General features: G+C 38.3%; 1 protein-coding gene across 9 annotated transcripts in view; it reads right to left on the bottom strand.

The window, feature by feature from the left end:
• Nucleotides 1-20,198, bottom strand: part of PPP2R2C (protein phosphatase 2 regulatory subunit Bgamma) — a 193,251-nt gene that overhangs the window by 32,269 nt on the left and 140,784 nt on the right. For all 9 annotated transcript variants that reach the window (XM_068188637.1, XM_068188638.1, XM_068188636.1 and 6 more), the window contains 2 exons: nucleotides 17,762-17,874; nucleotides 15,318-15,495 (listed from right to left, as the gene is read on the bottom strand). In XM_068188637.1, the coding sequence (XP_068044738.1) occupies nucleotides 15,318-15,495; nucleotides 17,762-17,874 (291 nt within the window). The remainder of the gene's footprint in view (nucleotides 1-15,317; nucleotides 15,496-17,761; nucleotides 17,875-20,198) is intronic.

Genomic DNA, 20,198 nt, shown 5'->3' with positions numbered 1-20,198 from the left:
CATGAAATGGTAAGGGCAAGCATCTCCCATGAGACATTTCTCATTTCTATTTTCTATCTTCCCTTTGTGTCTTGTCTTCCTTTTAAGCACAGCATTGCATGGCAGGAAAAAATAATAAAATTTTAAAAAACAGACCAAACAGTGTGCTTCAGAAACAGGGTCTTTGGTGACCTTGAAAAGCGTGAAACAGAGGGAATCTCGCAGAAACTGATTAAATGAAAATTCCACTGCTAAAGAGAAAACTATGATAATAGCACAAATCTGTAGTTGTCTCCTACACTACTGCCTTCCCCTGCAATCAGATCTTGTGGAGGGCTGTCTCGAGTGGGGCACTGTCCTTCTCCTCCACTGCACTCACCTCTGAAATACCAGTCACATCTGACTCTTGTACCATATGTGATCTGCTTCATTTTCAGAGTATGGAAAAAACACCTAGGATCAAATGCATCTAAGACAGAAAGAACAGAGAGTTCAGTTCACCATGGCAGTGTGCTTAGATGTAATTCTGTTGTCCTAAAAAAGTCAGCAGTTCTGTGCCGTAACAAAAAAAAAAATTTCCCTAAGAAAATGAAAAAGATTTCATATTGCTTTGACTCCCACACATGCTTGACAAGAACAAGGCATCTGGATCCCTGGTAGATACTTGCACTAAGGGAAGGTTGAACTTGCACCTCACCAGTGATGGGCTAGAATGCACTGGCAGTCTTTTAATTCATTAACATTAAAACAAGGAATAGAAAATATCTTCTTGCTTGCAAAAAATAGAACACATCCTTCCCCCTTAAATATTTGCTATCTTACATACCAGACCTGTCCTCCACTGCTTGGCTCCATGGAACAGGACAAAGCTATGAAGAGGCCAGCAGACTTTATAGATGCTCTCCACAGCAAAATGGAAATAAAAGGTCGAGTACATTTGGCAACTACAATGGCAAGAGATGATGTTCTCATCTATTAACAGTTGGGTTAGTAGAGCTACAAGACCAGGAAAGGCAATTTTGGGAAAGGCAACAAAGCTACTCTAAGGCAATGTGGCCTTAAATTTGGCTGAGTTGCCTTCCTGAAGAATTCAAGAGCAGAAGTATAACAAAGGAGAGTGAGCAGGGCAGGGTCTGGCTGCAAGGAAGCTTTAGGGAAAGATCTGAGGCAGGGGGGAGGAGGAGAGAAGAAAACCTCCAAGAGAGGAAGGAGCATAAGGAATGGCATGATTAACAACCTGCAATGATATGCAGTGTGAGGAATGTGATCTGAGTACACGACTTAGTTATATGGTATGTTTAGTTCTAATCCAGTATTGTGTGCTGCTGCTGTGCAGCTGATAGCAAAATGAGGATAACAGGAGGAAGAAAATTTGTTCCATTGCTTCTGGGCCACTGATCTAACAGAAATATTCCCCTCTGGGAGAAGTCACTCCAGAAAGTTTCTTTTATTGCAGGTTACAAACTTGACCCTCACCATGATCCAAAATTCATATTAATCAGACTTCTCCTCTTGATCAGCTAGAATATAAATGAGCATGCCTGCTTTATGCTCATGCCAAAACATGTATAATGAGAATGTGGAAAATACACAGAGTTCCTGCTGAGGAAAAAAGGTCCAAGAATAAGTTTCCTTGTATGATAATGGAAACATAGCAGCCTCCTCAAAACAGATTAAATTCCCTTTGAAGTGAACAGTATGCATAAAGAAATAGCTACGTCATCTTCTTGAAACCATCAAGGAATTCTACAAGAAACTGAATTATGTAGAGAACAAATTTGTAGCTCACAAGCTATAGCATATAAAGGATTGAATCTTCTATCACCATTTTGGAATGATTTCTAAATGACTTGTGAGTTAACTGCAAGAAAGAAATAGTTTTTATGGTCAGAGGAAGGCTTAAGAAAAAAAATTACTTACCCCCCCTCCCCCCCTTTATTCAACTGCAATGGAGGAGGAGAGGCTTTCTTTAGAAAGCCAGACAAAATTTTCCATAATAACTCCACAAGAAAAACAAAACTCTCATCTTTCTTATTTCAATATATGCTGATATGACACTTCATTTTTATCTCTGTGTGGGATTAGGTTTTTGCAAATTTAAGCACTTTCAAAAAATAACCTTCAGCATAACATATCCTACAAAACCTGGCTGTTCCCTGTGTTTTCCACAGAGGTTTGTTCAGGTTACTAATTTTGTCTGCATCTCACACCTACATTTCAGCCTAGCCTGAGAAAGATTCACTGACTAGCAGTTGGAATCAATAGCAATTCATGGAAGCTGCCAGGGCTTGAGTTTAGAGTAATTGATTACTGTGGTCCTGCCGAGGCTCTACACTTTTAATATACGCATTTCTCTGAGTGGTTTCCCCTGCTAGTCATTTAGCGCACACTATTTTCATTACAAGGAGGGAACTGTGATGCCTACAAATCAAGCTCTACCAGTTTTACACTTCCTACATGATGGTTATAGCATTCCTACACCATGTGCCAGTTGAGAAAATGAATTCCAAATGGCTCCAGCTTTCTTCTAGGCTGGATACATTAGGCCTCAGTGTGCTTGACAACATCGTGATGTGACTACATCAATTTTATTATCAACGAAAGAAGCAAGCCCTAACTTTTAAATAACCATCAACTCACTCCTTTCTTCCCATTTCTTATAGATACACTGCATGTTTTCACTGTTGAATGATAATTCTACAACAGGCATCACTTGACAGTATGGACAGCACTGGTAAAGGTCCAGCTCCACAAGCTCTGTGTTTCAGGCCTGCTATCCAAGAGTCAAGGGGTCCTGAAATGAACTGTCAATAGGTTAATAGATGTGACCTTTTCCTCAAATTCCAGTTTTACCTTAGGCAAAGAGAGTATTTATATTCCAAGTACTCCTAATAGCCACAGTGTCAATGTTTTCCATTGCATGGCATTTGCCCAGTGCTCCACTAGAAGCATGTACTATATGGGTTTTATTAGAAGCCCAGAGTGTTGCAATTACATTTTCTGTATAATTTGACACTTCTGGACCACAAAAGCATGAACTGCTTAAGTGTATGATCCTCCCAGCTGCCTTGAACCTAATAGCTGTTAATGCAAGATATTGATCCATACTAAGTTATACAATGTCTGCCCAATTCTATTTTTAACTTCATGGTATTTATAACAGTGATTCTTCAGTCATCATACTGGACTTGGGAACTTTGGCATCAGTCTAATACTGGTGGTTATTTGCTGAAAATACCAATTTAAATGACTTGATTTTGATTGGAAATAAAATGTCTTAATCAAAGGCTTTCTGACAGTGCCATTACAATAGTACAATAATACAATAGTACAATGGCTTCTGTAGTTTTCCTCATATTATGAGATTATGAGATACAGAAAGAGTAAAAAACCACTATGGGGCCTGTTAGCTCTATGTGGAAGGCCAAACCATAGCCAATTATGTTAGGTGCTGTGCAAACACAAAGTAAAGGGATTGCTCACGATACAAAGAACATGTACAAAGAGCATACAAAGAAGAGATTAAGTAATGTTAACACAGTTCTGTGGACTTCTGAGGTTTCTTAAGTCAAGGATTACAGGCTAAGCTAGATGAGAAAGAGCTGTTAGTAGAAGAAGGAAAGTCATGGTCATAGCTAAAAGGCTGCAGTAGTAATAAACTTTCCATCTATTCAGCTAGAATTAGCCACAAAAGAGAATGTGGCTGTGTTAGCTAAACAAGAGGTTGAGATCTAGCTCATCGAGAGACAGGATGATACACTCAGTACATGCTCCTGTGTTATTGGCAGTGCACTTTTATACAGTGTGTAGGGGGGTCTGCACACTGCAATGATGCTCCTTGGGCAATGGCCTCACATTTGTTCTCAGCATACCACTGTCAGTACAAGATGGCCCATGTCTCCTCACAGTCTAGTATGTAATGCTCCAGCCAGAGTCATGCCTAGTTTTGCTCTCTATTTCTGCCTTCTAACACCAGAACACTTACAACACATGAGGATCACAAGGGTGAACACTCAGACCCTTTCTATGTGTTTAGGAACCAAGATGTTACTGATTTATCCAGCAGCTGATAGAAACCAGAGAGCCTCAGGATGATGGGACAACAGCTGTTCAAGAATGTAACTTAAATATCCAACTTCTGAGCCAAAGCTGAAACTTCTGGAATTTCTGTCTCAAGTTTCATTTGGAACTGGAGATACACAGACATAAATTCAAAGTAGTATTAGAAACATTTTCCATTCATTAGGTTTAAAGCAAAGAAGAGTCAGTATTAGCGCTAATGTTTTACAGAAAATGAAAGTGAGGCGGGAAGTGGCAAAGGCTTGGCAAAGGTTAAGAGCCAGCAAGATTGGATTCTGATCTAGTGGCCTCTCTCCTCCCTACCTGGAGCTGTCCAGTCATGGCAGTATTCACTCAGTTCTCTTCTTGATTAATTGGTTTTGAGAGGTTCTTATTATTATCATTGTTACATTTGTCTTTTGCCACTTTCTCCCAAGACTCATTCTGAATTTGAGAGATCTCATTCTGATTTTTGCAACATCAGAATTACTTTGCATTCCTGTTATCTTGATAGGATAAAAAGAGACTGCAGTAAGAAAGCCCTGAATCTCCATGACACAAGTATTACTTGCAAAAAGAACCAACATCTTTTATATGTACTTAGTAAAATTTTAGGAAACTCCTTTTACTGCCATAAATTCAGTAAACATCAGACTTTGCAGTATGCAAGTTGCAGAAAAACAACTCTACTATATAAGAGAAATTGCCTATGGAGTCGCTGCAACATTTGACTAAGTGTTGAAAGCAGAGAATTGTAGAACAGCACTGCTAGGAAAGAGATAATTTTATATGGTGCAGGTCACATCTAAACTTTATCATAGATAGGCCTGTTCCTACACATTGCAACCAGTGATTTACTTAGAGAATAATGAATTTACAGGTAGATACTGGAAAACTTTAATTTATTTAGGAATGGAAATTTTGGCTCATTTTTTGGAAAAGAACACCCACATTTTCAACTGTAAACACAGTCACATGCCTGCTTTAGCAACAACCATATGCAGATTGAAATTTTCAAGAGCAAAGACATCATTATCTGCATATACACAGCTGAAAGAAAAGTGGATGAATCAACAGAGGAAGACCTGCCTTCATAAAAACACACCTGCAGTCAGTCACTGAAAGATTACAAAGTCATATTTAGTTCATATATTTGCATATTAATTGATTGTGATTTGTCTGAAACTACAGTGGCATGCTTAATGTTACACTTGGAACACAAATACCAGAAGAGCCTCAGGTACAAATAAATTATTAACAGGAGATCACTGTTAAGTCCCCGAGCTGAGCTTCTCTTAGCTCTTAGGCAGTGCTGCTCTATGTAGTGTGGTTAAGTGGCATCATGTACTACGTACTAGCAAAGGTTCCAAGAAAGGAGTGATTCAACATTAATAAGGCAAGGATAATTTATAGACAAAAGCAATATAATCTCATTGTTCACAAACCTTTCCTGAAATACAATAGATGCTTAACAGAAAACTGAGAAGGATCTTCTTATTTTACTGAATAGAGTCCCTGGTAGCACAGAGAAATATGACATATAAAATTCCCCAAATTCCATCTTGAAAATAGCCAGATTTTTTTTCCCACATAACTTGGAAATAAGAGATGAAATGCCTTTCTTTTTTTTTTTTTTTTCTTTTTTTAGTGAATAACCTATATGCTGACACATATTCCTATAAGAAATTTCTTCTTGGTAATTACTAAAATCCCATGCAGCTGAGGAAGATCTGTCTCTTAAATAAAAGCAGACACAGAAATTCCAGTTGGAGGGTATAGACTCTTTAGAGATGTTGGTTGTGACTTTTCTTTCTCAATATGCAACTTATTCTTTCATATACATTTCAGAAAACCCTAATACAGTAGTATTTGTACCACACTAGGCTGGAGAAATTCCATATTTTTACTGATTTTTAAATTTGAGTCACAAATTATGTATTTTTGCAAATTTTAGCTAGCTAGAAGTGTCTTTCAGAGCATAAGTATCTCCCCTCCTCTGCATGCTTGTTATGGAAGTATTGAAATAAAACTATCTTCAAAAATAGCCAGATACTTCTGAAAAATAGCTGCTTTAAAAATAATAATAAAATTTACATTCAAATTCCGTATACTGTGTTACATAAGATACCTGAATAAAATCTTGTGGCAGGGCTTATTATCTGGTTGCTTAATTAACTTGAAAGGATTTTCAAAAATGCCCATCAGCATGCAGTATGGCAACAGTAAAAATCAACTTATTCTTAAGACTGGTGCCATAAGTTTGTGAAAGTTGATATGGCCTTTGTTTACAGAGCATTTCTATTCCAAAGACACAAACTACTGCAATTCCACGTGCAGTCCTTACCAATGTGTATTATTACAGCTCAAAATAAAGACATGTGTGCATTAATGAGTGTCCCAGCTCTTTTAAGAGTGAGAAAAGCTTCCAGGGTCTCAGGTTCTGACAGCTCACACAGAACACACACAAGCTTGACACAATACCTGAGATGACCATGTGAGCATTTTTGTGACATCTTTGTATGAGTACTCTTCAAGCTAAAGATTTTTTTTTTAGCTAATGAGCAAAACAAGTTATATTTTCTTCTTTTTTATGTTAATACTCTGAGAAGGAGTGTGCTTTGCAAGTTTAATTTCAAGTCCAAACTCACAGGGGAATTTGAATAATTAGACTCATTTAAGAGAATTCTCCCCTCTGGCAGAGCTGATTAAATTATTTATACATTATCTTTTCATATAATTGTACGTAGAACTGTGTAAATGGTTTTTTTTGTCTAACTTTCAATAAATCCATAATACACGTTTTTCAAGTTGGATACACCGACTGCACCTGTGACAACAGAGAATTGCTCATTTTCAAAATGCTTCAATGAGAAATTAATCCAGAGGGAAACAGTAGCATGCAATTTAAAAGCTTCTACAATGACAACACACTGATTAAAACTCATCAGCTGAAGAAATAAAATTAGTTAAGACAATAAATCTTGGACCGAATCCTGTACCCATTTCCACAAGAATAACTGCATTGCCTGCAGTCACACTAATATATGAGTGCTACTTAGATGAGGATCAGTTCCATGACATGACCCTTTATCTGTAATTTAATATTCTCTGACATAGTTCCCAAGTCCCTCTCTGCTACAGATCTCAGATTTTGGATAACACCTGAAATTACTTGGGTGAAAAAGGAAAGCTGGTGGTTGATGCTAACATTCATTTCAGCTCTATTATGTGCTCTTTCTCTCTTCCATACCAATAAACTTGAGAAAGGTTGTGATAATGATCTTTTAAAGAGCATTCCTGATACAAAATAGTAACTTGTTTGCTATGTCCCTATTAAATTGGAAAGCAATTGTCTCTATGGAGTTCTGGGAAAATACATCTTTGCACCTATTGTAAAATTTTAAGTATCTCTTAGAGTCACATTGCCTAGATTGCTCAACAAACATGAATTCAGTGAAATCCCAGTTGTGTTCTTTAATGCACTACTAAGGAATCCTGAAATGGTTTTTACGGGCTCAGAATTTCACACTATTCTTCATCATTTGTTACAACTCCGCCCAATTTTCTTTTTCCTTTTTACAATTCACTATACATTTTCAAAAAGCAAGAGTATTCTAATGCCTCAGGCTATGCTTTTCCTTACCTCTGCAGAAATGAAATCACAGGTATGGGTGTCTATTTGGGGACAACTGTGTTAGAGAAGACAGAGGGCTAGATAAAGAAATCCATTAAAAGAAAAACATAATCACATACTTCAAGTTGTGTATGGACAGGAGTGATAAGTAAGAAAATTATGTATTCTGATTAACAAATTAATATTTCTATTAAACAATAAATCTACAGTGCAGTAATTATCCCAAGGCTATAGCTATGCTCAAATCACCTTAAATTAACTTCTTGAAAGGCAACTGCAGAAAAAGGAAGAGACTAGTCATTGCCAAGAATGCAAAGGCCTCAGCTGTAATTAGTTTTTCACAGCAAGATTCAACTCTTCTAATTTATTTATTTTGGATGATGGCTAGATAGGGAATATTTCCATAATGCTATCCCATGCCCTGATGAAACTGGTATCATACATTCCAGCCATGCACTTTTTGCTTTCACTGCAACACACATTTCAGCTGTATGGCCAGGAGGATCTCACTCAGGGATTCAATGCTAAGATACTGCTTAACTAGCTCTAATATTGCTCCTTTGGCTATCAGTCATGCTCTGTCGTCCAGTTCTCTCTGACTGGTTGACAGTCAAATTCCTAAGATAGGAGTCAATTTAAGGTAATCAGAATAGTTATAAGCAAAGTTTCTGACAGGGATCACAAAGTGTCCTCTGGCAAGAAGCAAAACCAAACAAAGCATTGAAAGACCACTTCTGCAGATTTAGTCATGGTTTTCTGAGCTCCCTAAATCTGAACTTATACATGCTTAAGAGATCTCCTAAGAGATGCTGAAACTTCTCTGGACTTCTTGAAAACAAATAATCTGCAAGATGCAGATTACAGTGCCCATTCACACAGCCTTACTGCTGTATTTATAATCTAGTACTTGAATTACACAGCTAGTTATAAAGACTGCAATTCGCACAAGCTCACATATAAACACACAACTTTTCTTACAACTTCTCTGAAAAGCTTGAAAGCTGTACTCAATTAAGATATTGTAAATAATGATGACCACATCAGAAATAATATTGTATCTGAACTGGATGTAGTTTGACCTCAACAGAAGCAGAAGACAATTCAGTGCCTTTTTTAGAAGCTGTATCTACATTAGTGCCTACTAGGCAAAGTCATTTAAGTGATCCTAGAAATGCAGTTCTCTCTTGGTACCTTGCACTAGGGACACACAGAATTTTTCTTACAAATTAGTCTATAGAGAGTTCATGAAAGGCTCTGTTTACTATTGGGATTCTATGCAGTTCAGAGGAGATGATAACTTAGAGTTGCACATACTATTTACCTATTACTATTTACTAATTTCACCCTTAGACTGACACTAAAAACATTTCTTGTGTGATTTGAATAAAAGAATCCCTACAGCATTTTCCCTAACACACAGCCAAAAACACACACCAAGGACTGATCTAGAGGGACCTGGACAAGCTCAAGAAGTGTGCTCAAGAGAACCTCATGAGGTTTAACACTACCAAGTACAAGGTGCTGCACCTGGGTCAGGGCAAGCCCTGGTATCAACTCAGGCTGGGGGATGAAGGGATCGAGAGCAGCCCTGCCCAGGACATGGGGATGCTGATGGATGAGAGGCGGGATGCACTCACAGCCCAGAAACCAACTGTGTCCTGCACTGCACCCAAAGTAGTGTGGGCAGCAGGTCACGGGAGGGGATTCTGCCCCTCCACTCTGTTGAGACTCCACCTGGAGTGCCGTGTCCACTTCTGGAGATGATCTGAATTGCTTATACTTTCTGCTTACTTAATTAAAATAATCTTTCCAGAAATAAGGTGCTATTTTTCATTATTTCAAGAATTCCCTTAAGTACCCTTAACACCATCATATCTATACTGCACTTTGTTGTGGTCCAGTCAGCAGCACTTTATGGAGCTTTATGTAGGAGTTTGTTCCTACCCTAAGCCTCAGTATATGATCTATGACCTGTTGCCCCTCATATATACCTTTGCTGACAAAGAAATGATAAGCATTAGGAATAAAACCTATATAAGAACTACTGCACCTGCTGCTAATGCATTAATTACATCTTAGCAAAAGTTATTACTGAACTACACCAGTGTAAATGATCCTCAAGTTACCAGGTGATTTGGTATCTGTAGTCTCATAGGCAATTTCAAAAGAATTTATTTTTAATAAGCTGAAAAGATCTCAAACCCACAAGTTAAATGTCAAAGTCAATGGAACTCACCATTTCTCAGAGCTTTGACAATCAGATCACTTCAAAACAACCTGAAATAGATTGTGCATTGTTGCTAAATGGGTAACAATCAATTTCCCTCTACAACAGTAATTTTTCTCTTGAAAAAGTTTTCCATTGCTTCAGATAAGAGTAACATAAATGGAAAATTCTTGGGAAAGACAAGAGTTTACAAGGCTTAAGGACTACAAGTCAGATATAAAAATCTTTAGGTTTGCCACTGTCAGCTCTTAGTAGAAAAATCTTTTACTAGACAGACAGTATTCTGTTCTGAAAAAGTAGAGTCTAGCAAGGGAATCTCATCAGCCCAGAACCTAATCAGCTCAATAAAGCTTTTCCCCCCTCAGTTGTTCACTTAGGAGTGTTTAAATGAGAAAAGCAAAGCAGTAACTTCTCAAGAGTTAGAATCAGAGGGCTCTCCAGACCATGAGATCAGTGTACATGGCATCTCTGCAATCCTCTAACTTACAGACCTGATTTTAGCTTTGCAGGCATCTTCATTCTTCTTTACCAGAGAGAGAGAGAGAGAGAGAGAGAGAGAGAGACACAATGCATGTGGGAGAGGGAGAGACTCTAGGAAGAAAAGAACAAAAGAAGAATACAAATTTGAGGAAAAGTTACTCAAACGTTGCTAGTAGCAACTCAGCTGGAATATGACTCCATGGTATAACATTGACCTTTTAAATACCTGATAGAGATTGACACATTCTTCTTGACAGAAGAGGAAGTGCTAACATGGCTTAGACAGAGGTCTCAGAAGAGAAATAAGGTCTGCCATCTCCCAAAGAGAAGGTGTGTTCTGTAGGAAACAGTGCAGTGGGTGGGGGTGGCAGCAGTTTCTCACACAGTACAGACACACTTTTGAGAGCACAGAAAAGGCATCCTTGTGCACACAGCTTCTGCACAGTCTTCCTGGCTCAAGCATTTTTATACAAACAGCCTTATCTCACTCAAGGGCATAAACTTCCTCCCCAAATAACAAGACAATACTGCAGATCTGCTTCAGTTTAGCTTTCACATTCTTAGCACTGAGGCAGGTACAGGGATTTTGTAAGGCTGGCTATCTCCCGCAGCCTAGGCTGCTCCCAGAGCTCTGTATTTGCCCTACATATGCACTACATTCAGATGCACAGTGAGCTGCCACAAGCTTGGTCTCTTATCAATGTACCATGTTATTTTGGGTTTTTCTATTTTTTTCCTGTTGTTTACATCTTAAGTAAATTCATTTTCCCAAGATACGGTGCCTAACAAACTGACTATCCAAGATATGCCTCAAATACCAGAATATATTAGACTGCAAGAAGGCCCTATGGTAATCTGATAATTAGCTTAACCCTTTTGGGACAGAGAAGAAGGAATTTTTTATTAAAGCAGGATAACCCTGGACTATATTGATCTGACTGAGAAATGAGTATTTTAGTCAAGATGAGTCTCAAGATGAGCACATGCTGGAAACAGCAATGCTGTTTCCATAGCAATGCCATGACAGCCTCTAGAGTGAAATAGTGTGCTACCAGGAAATGAAGGGAGTTCAAGTGCTATGAGCTACATAGTTCTGTGAGCAATCCAAATACATTCACATAAAGAATATTTAGTGCAGCTAGATAGTCCAAAGATTGCTGCTAATGGCAAGTAAGCCTTATCAGTATGCTCCTAGCAGTCCTTTTTTCTCATTCATTTCACCCAAGATGACTATCTAAAGGCTTAAACTATGGGCAACACTGCTAAACCATTTCTGACCAAACAGTAACAAATACAGCAACCCTTACCTTACTTCTTTTCCAGTGCAGAATATCATCCATAATTAAGGTCACTGACTCTCGCTCTCCATAACACAACCAAACACATTAAACCTTTTACTGAAGAAAATCCTAGTATGTGCAATTATTTGACAGGTTAACCTTCCCCTTCCTTTCCTCTCACCTCCTCCTCTCTCTTGCCCCCTCCTGCCCAAACAATACTGAGCACATCCATTTGCAAGTGGGAAGCAAGGTACAGAAGTCTTGCATACTCATCATTAAATTTACATAGGCATAGCATAAACTCACTTGCCTGCTTTTCACCCCAGCTAGTGCTTACACTAATACAAAAGCAAACCAGAAAAGCACTAGTTGTATTTTATCTGCCTAAGGCTTTACCTAAGGTAAATATTCTGGTCAAATTCTGCAAAGCTGATTTAAAATATTTTCCCAAAGATTACAGAAAGAGAATTACTTTAAGATCTCCACTGCTCTGTATTTTCAAAGAAATTAAAAATTATCAGTGATTTTTAAAACTGCTGAAATGATAGTTATAACTAAACTGTTCTCAAATTAAATTCTAAAGGGCAAAGTATTTTATTTGCAAAAATACCTAAACATACTGCTGCTGATTAAGTCTTCCTCCAGGATTTCTGATGCAGTTTGTAAAGATGTTCAGACATTATATGAATGTCCAGAAACTCTTCCACTGTATTTGTTTGTGTCATTGTCACAAGCAGCCTCTTGGGTAAACAGATCGTAAGTCATTTCATGTAGCAGTGCTGCCTCTGAGGGAAAATTGAAAGGCAAATACTCATCCCTGTCACATCCCTTATTAACAAAATCCACTTCAAACCAAAATGCTTTCTATTTATTGTTTTAAACATGCATTTCAAGTAATCAAGCCTTGAATGTAAAACAGCAAGATGCTTCATTTCCCTTTTGCATTCAGTAAAAAGATGTGAAACAAGCATTTTCAAAACAGCCTCAGCCTCCTCCTGCCTATCCCCATAAATGTGTTACAGAAGGCACCAAGCCCAGCAACATTCATTTGTAATTTAAACTGTTGGCTTGGCAGAATTTTTTCACCTTAATATGTCTAGTCTTAATTGCAACTGGCACACCCACTGATTTTACCAGAAACTCAACTACTTCCAGGAGATTTTTATATAAGTTGTTTTTCTGTAGGACAGAAATGCAGTTTCAGGGATAGATGCTGTTATCCAGGGAAAAACACATCCCTGCAATTTTACAAGATGTACAGGGCTCTGTATGGACAAAAAGATCCCTGCTGGGAGACTGATGCAAATCTAACTTGCTCATCCCCTTCTTTCAGGTATCATGGCCTCCCAGCTAATTCCCCAATATGAGCAATATTCTGTAACTATCTCACCTTCTCTTGGAATACCTATGTCAAAATTTCTGTTTATCAAAGAATTAGGTAAAAGTAATCTGTCTGATACACTGGTTTTGACAACTGAGTACAGACAGGTGCAGCTTATATTGTCTGAAACAGTTGTGGGCACAGCCTCTGTAACTCAGCCTACTCTCCTGAATACATACAGGCATCCAGCCACAAAAGCCAACCTGCTGCCACCGTGGGCACCTTAGGAGGAACATTTCGCCCCTAGAATTGATTATCCAGTTACCTGGTGTTATCTCCTGTCACTGCTTGAACTCTCTCATCACAGTCCTCACAGATTTTTCATTCAAGTGCAAAAGAAGCAGCAATATCTGTATCCCAATCCAAGTATCCCAAAGCCACTAGTGCTTATCTCAGACACAGGAAAAGTTTCCTATCCTAAAACTCAAAAACACACTCTTAATTTCCCTCTCATTATCATTCTTAGAACATACTCAGAAAATGAGTGTGTCATTATAAACTTTATTTTAAGAGCTAAATCAATGAATCAATCAGAAACCTTCAAAGACATTTTATCAGTAAATACTCAGCCACAGGAGTGGGCTAATGCCTGAAACAAAGTCCACACAGCTACTCATTTACTGCTGATATTTCTGTCAGTAAGCTCTTAGTGTAGCACATGACACTAAAAATTCATGCTGTCCTTATGAACTATAATAAAAATTATTTACTTGGTTTTTGAAACTTTTCAGGGACATTTATCTTGACAATCCATAAATTATTAAATAGCTTTAATACAATAAAAGGACTTGCCAAAGGCAAAGCCTTATCTTACATAAGCATTCTGAAATGTGATCTGGTGATCATGCACAGGATACAGAGGTTACTGTGCTTGGTCTGACCCACTGCTCTGCCTTAGAAGAGCAGGACACACAGTAGGGGAGGACACACAGCAGAGTCACATGCAAAAGGGTCCAGGACAGGGACCAAAAGGGTCTGGAAGGTGAATCTGCTGTGAGGAGGACACTGTCAGAGCCACACTGCTACTTCAAATAGGTGTGCTGGCAAATAATTATGGTCTGTCCTACTAAAGAATGGAAGTACAGTTGCTTGGATATCAAGGCAGGCATAGCTGGACTTTGAAGTACCACATATAAATTATTCCTAAATATACAGTCATATTAAAGAGGGAACCTATTAAGTTTGCTTAATCTATACATGTGAAGGACAGAACAACAGCATGAGTTTGGAAACAAACTGAGGAGATATTCAGATATACAATCCCCAGGGTAAGGGCACCTGTCACTTGACCCTGCAAAGACAATTCTTTAAGGACATTAAGTGTTGTTTGATTTAAAGATCATTGTTTCCTGTGACATTAGCAAAGGGTGGGTTAAATTTCAAAGATGACCTGGCCCACAAAGGAATAAATACAATCACCAGAGACGGGGAGAACACCCCATCACATTGATGCCTTCTCTGAGGAGATCTACCCCAACAGCACAACTTCACTTTGACATCTAATAGTCCCTCATATAAACCCACAGAGACATATTCTTTTAGCTCCTTTTGATACACTCAAAAGAAATCACCAAAGGAATACAATATTCTGACCTGGCCCCATAACCTATTTCTCTTATTACCAGTCTATTTATGTTCTGCAAAACACAGAGAACTACTTTTCTTGGCTACATTCTCTTTTGCTCTCCCTCCAAGACACCCTGTTGTAGTGCAAGGGGCAGCCTCAGAGATGGCCAGAATGACTCCACAAGGGACCTCTCAGGATAACACCAGCACTTGAGACATCAATGCCTGCATTAATCACAGACAGAACTCACACAGAGCAGCTGAGCCTCACCCCCAAACTGTGCACTTCTCAGGCATCAGGGCTGTGGGAAGCAGGATGATGGAGAATGGGGGCAGGGACAGGATAAGAACTGACCTTGCAGCAAAACAAGGTGCAGTATCTCAGCATGAAATGTCTTCAGGATATGACAGTACACAGTGTTCTAGTCAGGTGGATCGTTACCATTCAGCTAGCATCTGTTTCTTATTTAAATGTCTTTAACCAACACTTTTTACACTTTAACCAACACATTTTTTATATAAAATTCCTTGATTTTTTTTCAATCTATTAGCTGTCTCTTACAATATCTCAGCATTTTCTGTTACAAATAATGCAGGGATTCTGGTAAGTAAAGGTATATTTTAAAACCTGCAGAAAAAATATTTTAAAATAGACCTCTTAAGCCCTACTAATAACATGAACACTGAGCAGGGAATCACAATAAAGGATACTGAAGCTCCTATCTGTGATGGCTAAATGCCAGAGGTTAATCCTGAGATCATCCGCTGACATGTATGTCTCACAGTCACTGTTGACCGATATTGAGTTGACATGATAGGTGTGACCATTAGCAAAGATTCTCCTGGGAGTGACTTCTACCATCAAATCCATGGGTTTCAATACAGGCACCTGCCAAAAAGAAACCAAAAAAAACAACAGAACACAAACCAGAGAGAGAGTAAGACTTGAAATACTGCTTTGCTAGGATGATGAGAATTCCAATGGAGAGTAAGCATTCAAAGACTGCAATATTATAAAACTGCTTGACAGTGTACACAAACTGAACTTCCCCTGGATTAACTGCTGGGCAAGGCCTGCCTGGCCAAGGAAAAAGGGTGAGACCAGAGAGGCAGGCAGAGTGATGAAAAGCCTGGACTGTGGGAAGGGAGGGACTGTCAGCTGCCACAGAACAGGTCAGTCCCACTGCACAAGCTACTGCCCCACATGTGCAGGAGGCTCTGGCAAGCACTGAAGCACTCATATTTTGCTTTTGCCAAAGGGTTTGCCCTTAGTTGTAAATCACTTAACTCTATTTGTTTTGCTACTTCATGTTTCTCTTTCCAAAAACTCATGTGGTGAAAAGGCTGTAATCTCAGAGAAACATAATAAATAAAGAAAGCTAACATGACATACTGTACATGCACATGTACCCCTCAAAAGCCAATATCACAGATTATCACTTGTCAATGTTCACTCATTACTTCCCTGCGTGTCACTTCAAAGTCATGCTTCAATAAGCAGACACTCAATTTATTCCCTATCAATAAAGCATTAAACACTGTAAAGCTGTGGTCCATGACTGGGACTATTCAGTGTTGTTGAACATGCATCAGAAACGATCTATCACACATCAATCCACAAGGTAGTTTAAAGAGGAACAGAGTAACATTGGAGTTTCGCTTTCTACTAAAGGAACAAAACAAAACTCAACCTTTGAACTACAGAATCAGAGAATATGTCAAGTTGGAAGGGACCCACAAGGATCACAGTGTTCAACTCCCACCCTGAACAACACTATCCCGAAGAATCACATCATGTGCCTGAGAGCAGTGTCCAGATGTTTCTCGAACTCTGCCAGGCTTGGTGCTGTGATCACTTTCCTGGGGAGCCTGTGCCAGTGCCCAACCATCCTCTGCATGAAGAACCTTTTTCTAATATCCAACCTAAACTTCCCCTGACACAACTTCAGGCAATTCCCTGGGGTCCTGTCACTGTCACCCCCGAGAAAAGATCAGGGCCTGCCCCTCCTCTTCCCCTCAAGAGGATGCTCAGTTCTCAGAGAATTCTCAGACTATAAGCAATCTGGAATAATTTTGTTTGCCTAATCATACAGAATAGATAAATATTCCATTAATGAAGTCATATGTACACTTTTTTTTCCCCAACAGACCATAATGGCTTGCTTTGTTTTCAATAATAAAGACACTCTATACAACATAGCCTTCCAGTTCTAACCTTCAGCCATTTCCTTTGACAAAATACCTGGAGTGAATTCAGCCAAAAAAGTCTGAGAGCAAAAATCTACGTTAACATGTGGATAACGGGCCTCCTCTCCAGGAAGCAGGTGACAGGAGAAAAGGAAATGGCTTATAATATATTTTGATCATATTGGTTATTATAGTTGGATATTAGGAAAGATTTGTTCACCAAAATTTTGTCAAGCACTGGAAGGGGCTGCCCAGGGAAGTGGTTGAGTCAGCATACTTGGAGGTATTTAAAAGACGTGTAGAAGTGGCACCTGGGGACATGGTTTATTGAATATGTGCTGGGTTCATGGTTGGACTTGATGACCTTAGCCATCTTTTCCAAACTGAATAATTCTATCATCACCTATGCTTATATAAGCTCCATAACGGCATCTTTTCAGCAATGCAGAATCTCAGGTTTACCAGAGCACAGACTGCGAATCCCACTCTTAAAATAATTCTTTTATAAAACTGAGAAAAAGATGAAACTGAAATTTGGTGTACTGTCTTTAACTCAATTGCTCTGAATGTGGCAAGAAACCTGATCAAAATTAATTACAAATAAAATGCTTCCAGCACATGAGGTTAAAGAAGATTTTATGAAAGCACATTAAGTCACAATAACAGAATTTTATCAGGAAAAATAAAACCAACATGAACTCTCAAAAATACTTATTTTGGTCAGTATATCTTAAAGCATTTGTGACTTGCAAATATGTGGCAGATTCAATACAGTTAGCAGTCATCTAAAGCTTCAGTTAGAATAATCATATAAATAAATACTTAGCTTATATAGTATTCATAAATAAGTACTTAGCTTAAATATGTACCTAACATAACCTTATGTTAGGTACATATTTAAATCTTTTACTGACTCAGCACTGCCTTTTTCAGAAACAAATGAATTTTGGACATGGACAGAAGCTTACCTGCAGTGATGTTACTGTAGAAAGATCTTTAAGCTTTCCTTCTTCATCTTTTAAGTTGTACCCCTCTGGTCTCTTATCTCTTTCAGTAATTTTCCACAATTTGATTGTTTTATCTTCAAAAGAAAATAAAAGCAACTGTCAGCACAGGAATTCTGAATGCAGTTACTCACCTTTCACAATATATTCCTTAAAGAAGATTTTACATCTGGTTTAGACAAGTCCTGTGCTGAAATAGTCTGGGTCACTTCATTCTGCACATTCAGAAAATGTTGCCAACAGACAAAATACTCATAAAGCACATCCCAGATCTTCACACCGAGTCAGGGGTTCCTGGCAGCTGACAGCTGTGTGGAGCATGTGGAACACCTGGCTGTTTGCAGGTGGAACAAACCCAAACTATTCAATGCTCACTGCTGAAGCTCAGTTTATCAATTTGACTTGGCAAGGAAATAATGTCAGTATTAAATCCAGTTTGGCATTAATGCCAATTTGCTAGGTTACTTATAAACAGCACAAGAGCAGCATGGAGTACACAGCCATGCCAATGACCCCTTCCTGGCCCACGGTAGGAATGGGCAGTGGTGCATTGGTGTAACATCAAGAGCTCCTGCAAATGAAAGGCTGTGTAAAAAACGAGGCATTTATCCTTCTTAATGGAAAGCAGCTGAGAAATAATTGAGGAAAAAAGAGAAAAAACTAATCAAAGAGAAATGTGTGGTGATGGTAAGAAAGAAAAGTAAGGAGAAAAATGTATTAATCCTAATGGAATAAAATCTAGACTCTTCCTTTCTCATGACAGCTGGAACACATGATGAGAGAGTCATGATGTCTCTCAGTTACCAAAGAGCCCCTGAAACCAACAAACATGTTTTAAATGTATCACACTGCATTTGTCTTTGGGGTTTTTTGTACAACCTGAAGCTCCAGATTTCCTGATGCTGATTGTCCACTCCCACTGTGGTTGTGCTCCTAACCTGTCAAACCTAATGCTTCCTAGACTGAAAAATCAATGCCAAAAAATCTGCAAAAAATCTGTCCCTGAGATTCTGGTTGTTTCACTCATCTGCTTGTGCAGCAGCCAAAGTCTTTCCGAAGTGTCTACCCTTCAGCACAGATTTATTAACCCCAGTTCCTGCATCATTTCTGATTTCATCCCACTTTCTTCCTTTGCCTGTCTTTCCCCAAGTACATAGCAGAGCATAATAGTTTCCCCAGCGTGGCTGATCCAAATACTACTTTCAAATGCTAGTACAAATCACTTTAAAGACAGGATATATGAAAAACTTGAATTGATTTACATTTCTATAGCAACTTTTAACTCTGAACTTTCTTTGTTTCAAAATCAATCCTTCCATTACTCATTTTTTGCTATTATGTATCTCTTAATGATATTGATATGCTAATATACAAGAAAAAAATTACAGTACAATTACAGTCAATCTACAGAACAAGAGGTTAGTTCAAACTGCAACTAAAAAGCTCCTTTTAAATATTCAATAAATTTCATTTGCATTGTGTATCATGTTAATTAATTACTAAAAATATATATAGGTCATATAATGCCCTTGGATTATTTATTGCATGTAAATAGTGCATTCATTTTGATCTAGTAAAAAAATTATAAATACAGCAATTGTAAAATGAATTATAATAAAAAACACAAACAATTTTCCATTGTTAGATTTGATTACTATTAATAAATCTACCTCTTTCCTGAGTGAAAACTGTTTTATTAGCAGGTATGGTTATCATGTATTGGTTTTCTTCTCCTTTATCCACCTCTGGACTTTAAATACTCCTTAGAAGTTTTAAGTATCCTTATATTTTGCAAAATATAGAAAAAATAGAAACATCTCTGTGAGGTTAAGCATTCAGTCTCAAAGGTGTTACGAAGTTAAAATTAATTAATATCTGGTAAGCAGTCTGAAAATCCTCAGATGAAAGAATCTGTATAAATTCTGATCTACCTTATGTAGCTCACACTGAAAGTGGCCCAAATATATTCTGGTACAAAAGATACCAATGAATCATAATAAGTTATTATTATTATACTACAAAATCAGTTCATTTTACAGTGAAAACTACAAATTTGCTAACTGCAAGCACTGTAAATCCACAGTGGGATTTGAATGCCTTGGTGATTTCCTTCTGTCTCCATTAATTAAGATGCCACAATCAAAGCTTAGCTGATAACGTGAACTGGAAAGGAACCAAGATTGACTCTTAGAGAGGTGAAGAGGTGACCTGTGCAGAAACAACTGCACACAGAAGTTCTCCTTAGAATGAAAGAAAGAGATCTGGGCAGGTGCAGACCTGCCAAGTCTCATATGCTGAGGGTTAGATTTAGACTGACTCCCCTCATATTCCTGAACAGCAGGATGCTCCTTCCAGCACATTCAGTGGGCACTGTCCACCTGAGCATGTGGAAAGGATTCTG

The sequence above is a fragment of the Anomalospiza imberbis genome, chromosome 4, assembly GCF_031753505.1.
Source record: "Anomalospiza imberbis isolate Cuckoo-Finch-1a 21T00152 chromosome 4, ASM3175350v1, whole genome shotgun sequence".
Lineage (NCBI taxonomy): Eukaryota > Metazoa > Chordata > Aves > Passeriformes > Viduidae > Anomalospiza > Anomalospiza imberbis.
This window is presented reverse-complemented; position numbering and strand designations above follow the sequence as displayed.